The 6000-nt window shown below is 43.0% G+C and overlaps 1 protein-coding gene across 1 annotated transcript in view; it reads left to right on the forward strand.

The window, feature by feature from the left end:
- The window catches only part of Dgkk (diacylglycerol kinase kappa), a 130039-nt gene extending 129575 nt beyond the window's left edge, over nucleotides 1–464 (forward strand). Inside the window, exon 28 of the mRNA XM_077107466.1 lies at nucleotides 385–464. Coding sequence (XP_076963581.1) covers nucleotides 385–464 — 80 coding nt within the window. The remainder of the gene's footprint in view (nucleotides 1–384) is intronic.
- The last annotated feature ends 5536 nt before the right edge of the window (nucleotides 465–6000 follow it).

A 6000-nucleotide genomic window follows, 5' to 3' on the forward strand; every position in this document is an offset into this window, starting at 1 on the left:
AAGCAGTTTGTTTTGTTTCTTTGAGGATCTGAGAGTTTGCACAGATGCCAAGAGAGATTTTCTTGGATTAAGCTGTATTTTCTCAGGTGTGGTCTAACTGGTCTGATTCCCTAAGAATCTGCCAGTTAGAAGATCATGGCATTTAAAAGTATTTCTGAAAACTCTGATGGAGTCTACTCATGGAGTAGTTTCATATGTGTATTCCATTTATGTTTGGCTCATTTGGTATCTGCTGGTTTTCTCTGATGGTTCAGAGATAGTTGCTACAACAGAAGCAAACCAGTCTGTCTCATAACAGACTCTGTTCTTTGGGGGGGTTCATACATTTTGGGCATCTGGCAAAGTACCAACCTCATAATTTCTATACTTATTTTTTCTCTGAAGGTAATCTGTGGCGTCGCAGATATCGTGAAGATGAAACAAAAAGTGACGATCCTCCAACACCATCAAGATCTCAGCTGTAGCTCTTGAAAGTTGGAAGGAGAACTCACACTACTTAGGACTCTACAAAAACTCTCAAAACCTCAATACAGGCTGGACTAAATCATTTCAGAACAAACATGAGCACCACCAAGAAAGACCCTCTAATTCTTTACACTTACACATTTTTCCTGGACTTAATCAGGTCTCCTTAGAGGTTTACATTTTCTCATTAGCCAAAGATTCTTGTTCCGAGTTGTCTTGTTCAGTTCTCCTCCTCTTTGTACATTTTGAGCAACTACAATATTTATTGGGATAATTGCTTCATGAATGGCCTGGGATCTATACAGGATTCAAGGAAGTTCACCTCTTCATGGAGTCTGGGAATGGTTTCCTCTGACTAGCAGAGAAACTGGAGAAGCTGAGGTATGAATGAATGACACTCTAGGTAGATGAAGGTTTGGGACAGGACAGCCAGGCCTGGCTGTGTTTCTCCTTCAAACCCTGCCAAGTATAGCTTGAAACTGCAGGAGATCCATTCTAGTAGGCTTTTTAATATGAGAACTAGGTCCCAGGGTCTTGTCCACTTGCCTGTTACAATGACTATGTGAAATCTTTCTGTGTTGATGTAGGAACCCCTCTCTCTCCCTCTCTCTTCTCTTCTTCTTGTTCTTCCTCTCTCTCTCTCTCTTTCCCTTTCTCTCTCTCTCTCTCTCTCTCTCTCTCTCTCTCTCTCTCTCTTTTCCCCCTCTCTCTGCAATTCCTTTGTTTTTCCATGTGTGCATGTATGTCTTTGCACATGTCCAGGTGGTGCTCTGGTGGCTGGGTGGGCCCATTGGTTGGAACTCACCATTCATGGCAACCGTATAGGCTCCCCTCCTACTGCCTTGATCCTAGCCTGCATGCCTCCACGGAGTGTCTGCCTGCATTCTTGCTGGATTTTTTAACTAGATGTTTTGCCGCTGTGCTGCAGTATAGATTATATAGAGACATAAAGATGTAAATATACATATATATATTTTTAAGAACTGAAAATACAACTCGACCTCTAAGTGACCCTCTAATTTATTGTGCTAACCCAGGAATCCCACCCCACCACCCATTACCCTACACACACATACATCTCTACCAACTGCCCTAGTTCTTGGTGGAGCTTCTAATCTTTTGGTGCATTTTTAACGTCTTAGAAGTAGCTAGGATCTACCTGTGGTCCAGCTGATTCTGACGTCCCCTTAAAATTCTGAGCCAGGCCACAGAAAGGGGAACAAAAACATCAATGCCCTGGAGAAGGGGCTAAGCTGGCATGCTGCCTTTTTTGCTCTATTTGTCCTAGACTTTACATCAGCAACTGCCCCAACCTGTGCTGTCCCCTTCCCCAATCAAAAGATGACATGGAGCAACCAGACCTGGAGCTCTGTGACTTAGATGTCTTAGCTACAGACTGTCTGACAATCTAGTCGCAGCCTAGGCCCTTCCCCTCAAATTCTCTCTCTTGGCCTGAATCTTCTGGACAGGCTGTCAGGTCAGTCCCCAAATCACCTTCAGATCTTCCCATCTTGTCTCTTTCCTTGAGTACAAGAGGGTCATTCAGAGTGACCAGAAAGAACATGGCCCTGGGGAAATGAAGGCTAAAAGCCTCTGCTTCCCCATGGTTCTTTTTCCAAATTCTTCATAAAATATAAACTTGGCCTAGATTGCTCCAAATCCTTAATTCAATTTTTTTTTTTAAAGTCTGTTCCCATTCATACAAATCTAATCAAATCCCGGTGCCCAGAGAGATTTTCTCTGCCCTGCCTCTCATCCCTACCCCATCCTAAATTCACACCTTTAGGTAAGTGTCCCTCCCCACTTATTAAGATCAATCCAGAAAACTGGCTTTTCCCCACTTCTCATACCAACTTAGCGTGCTCAATTACCTGACTCAGTCCAATGGCTGGTTCATCGAGGTGCACAATCCAAACTCTAAGCACTGGTTCTCAACTTTAGAACTCCACCAGCCTAACCCACTGAAACCAGCCACCTGTGTTCCACCTCTGCAGGGGTGAGGAGAAAAATACTAACAAGGGGATAGTCCCCAAATGTCTGATTGCTGTGCCAAACAAACAAAAAAGTCCTAGCTCTACAACTAGAGAAGAAAGTCAATGGAAAATGATGACAGAAACCTAAAACCTACTGAGGCGTCAGAATGTATCGTATGTATTCAGGTGGAGAGTGTGTCATTGTGTGTCGTTGCTGTGACACTGGCTTTGTGTCACCCTTTCTTCCCAGGAGGAGGTATCAGATCCAATCAGAAGGGTTACCATTGCAGGCCATCTTAGCTCCTCCTTGGCTGAGTGAATTAACACCTGTGCACACACTCACAGAGTTGGGAACTGAGTTGTATTTTTTTGCAGGAGAGCCTTTTCAAAATGGAAAAATTTCTGAATGACCAAAATTAAGGAAACAGAAGAAAAAACTGGGAAAGTGTAGCCTTATCTTGGCAACGACTAAGCAGGGCTATCTCTTGTAATTATTTTTATCACTAATAATAGTCAACTGTAATAGGACTCCATCTCTTGTGCTTACTTTGCTGAAGTGCTATAGATCTTTGTAAAGTGTGCTGCTGCTGTTGCTCTGTTTTCCCATCTGGATTCCCTTTCATCCACCCTGTCCTCCCACCCTGAGTCAGAAAGATATTGAATGAAACAACCAGGATTGGGAGCTAAAGCCCAATATGGAGCAGAACTGATATATGATGGGGGTCCAAGAGCAGGTGTGGCTTGTGAGGTCATTTAAGATTCCTCCTAAAGTGACTTAGTTAGCAGTTAGTGAGACAGCTTTGGAAGCACCTGTTCTTGCAGTACTCTGGGGGGTGGGGGGGAAGAGTGATCCCTCTCAAGGGAATTGTCTTAGCTCCTGAGGGTATAAGCTCCTTTCAGAATGAGATTAACCACTTGCAGGAATACAGTTGCTCAGGTGGTGGGACCAAACACCAAATATGCATCTCAATTATGTTCAGAAATCATTAGGAGCCAAAGCTCTGAAGTATGGTTGTATCTTTGGTAGCACTTTCTGAAAATCGTATGAGGTGGGTAAGTGAGGAGAACAGTATGGGGGGAAGGCCAAATAGATTTGAGCTGTCACCAACTTCTTCTGGTATCAGGACTAAGGAGTTCAGCAGCTATCCAAAAAAGGGCCCTCTATGATAGGGCAAAGGAATAGTAAGGAAGAGATTTTCAATTTAATAATAAGTTTGGCCAGAAGAAACAGTTGGGATCAACATCGACTTCCCTCAAGATGCAAATGGAAGGATTTTAGTTTCAAAAGAGATAGACACGAATACCAAAGCTACCAAACCCATTCGCACCATTCCATCCTATAAGGGACCTTGATTGGCTATATGGTTTGTGGAATTGCATTTGTCTATTTGTATGTTAACCTGTGATCCATTGTGGTCTTCTGTGTTTTTGTTTTCTCAGAGGCCCCTGCAATTAAGCAGCAGGGCCAGGGACTGGTTGGGGGAGGAAGCTGGGATAGTCATGAGTAAAAGGAAAAAAAGCAGAAAGAAAAGGTTCCATGAAAGTGTGCTTATTCTTCTTCCCCCCAAAAATGGAACACCAGTCCTCAAAGTTAATAAAGTATTGCTTCTTAAAATATTTTAATAAACGAATAAATATAATCAACACCAGTGCCTCGTTATTTACCGCCACATGGTGGGGGGGTGCGTGGTGATGGAAATGGAGCGTGAATTTGGGGGGTCCTTCAAGCTCTAGAGAAGCCCCATGCTGGTCAGGATGACAGGTGAGGGCAAGCAGGGGCAACACAGACTGAAACTGGCCATCGGGGTTGATTATAATACTACTATAAAAGGGCTGCTGAAAAGAATTCTACAACCTAGTTACAATGCAAAACAATCCTCTGGGGAAATACATGCCACTATAATTGTTCTAGAATCAATTGACTTCAGGATACAGATCTCAATAAAATGAATTAGTTACTGGAGAGGTGAAATGGGATGAAGGAGGACTGGGGAACTGCTTAGATGCTAAATAGGGGCATAAAGCACCTTTCAAAATTTACACAGGCCAGGCACAGTGGCACCTGTAATCCCTGCAGCTCTGAAGGCTGAAACAGGAGGATCGCAATTTCAAAGCCAGCCTCCGTGACTTAGCGAGGCCCAAGACAACTCAGCAAAACCCCGTCTCTACATAAAATATAAGAAAGGGCTGGGGGTGTGGCTCAGTGGTTAAGCACCCTTGGGTTCAATCCTCAGTACTAAAAACAAAACAAAAACTTTCACAGTACAATCTGTTCCCCAAACACAAACATCACACACTCCTCTTCCTTCTAGAAGTATTTGAAGTAGTGTCAAGAGAGAAGAATTGTCTCTGGAGAAGAGTTCGAGGAGTTCCCTGAGGAGTTTCTTGGCATACACATTGGAAAAGAACTTCAGCATGAACCAGACAAAGGCATAGAGGGAGGTTTATTTAGAAAAGGTGGATACACATTCAAAGGAGAATGTGGGCTCTCTCAAGAGCAAGCAGCCTTAACTTGGGGTGGGAGTCCAATATTTACAGAAGGGGCCAGACTAGATAGAGGTGGGTGCCTCAATGTCATGCCAATTTTCCCTGCACTTGTGCACATCCCCCTCATTTTCCAAAGGCTTGGGCCAACATGTACAAATGGCTTTCTGCATTTCAATGGCTTGTGGGCATTTCTTTTAAGATTCAGTATGTTTCTTTCTTTATACTAAATCTCTATCACAGTAGGAAGTGGTATCCCATTCAGATCCCAATTTGGTTTAGCCTAGCATGGAAATATTTAAAATTTCTGCCCTACTAACAGTGGCCTGGGGAAGCCAGGTATTAGTCATATTTAATAGGTAGGCATCTAAGGCTATTCTAGACCAGGATCCCACAGCATGCTACACCAGGGTGAGAATGCAAACCTTCTAAATCTCTGACTTTCCAAATATGAAAAATTGTTTAGAGACAAAACATCTGTGACATTGAGGACAGTGTACTCTCACAAAACAACATTTTTAGGCTTTAGGAGAGAAACAACTCACCAGGGTGGGCTATGTAATCCATGTTTATAATTTTGTACAGCAACTGATAGGCTAGTGAAGCACTATCAGAACTGAATGGGGAGGGGGTACTGGGGATTGAATCCAGGGGTGCTTTGCCACTGAGCCACATCCTCAGCCATTTTTATTTTTAATTCTGTGACAGGGTCTTGCTAAATTGCTCAGGGCCTCACTAAGTTGCTGAGGTTGGCCTCAAACTTGTGATCCTCCTGTCTCAGCCTCCTGAGTTAGTAGGATTACAGGCATGTGCCACCACACCCAGCTCAGATTTAAAATTTAAGCCTATGTTTTCAAATTATCATACAATAAAATTATCTTTTTTCATGTAGGGTTTAGTCAATTTTAACATGTGTAGAGATTTATGTAACCACCAATGATATCAGCATATGAAACAGTTTCCACTGCCTCATGAATCTCCTTCACATTATTCATTTATAGTCACACCTTATCCCTACCCCTAAACACCGATCTACTTTTCATCATTACAAGTTTGTGCTTTCAGGAATGTCATGGGA

The sequence above is a fragment of the Callospermophilus lateralis genome, chromosome X (assembly GCF_048772815.1).
Source record: "Callospermophilus lateralis isolate mCalLat2 chromosome X, mCalLat2.hap1, whole genome shotgun sequence".
Lineage (NCBI taxonomy): Eukaryota > Metazoa > Chordata > Mammalia > Rodentia > Sciuridae > Callospermophilus > Callospermophilus lateralis.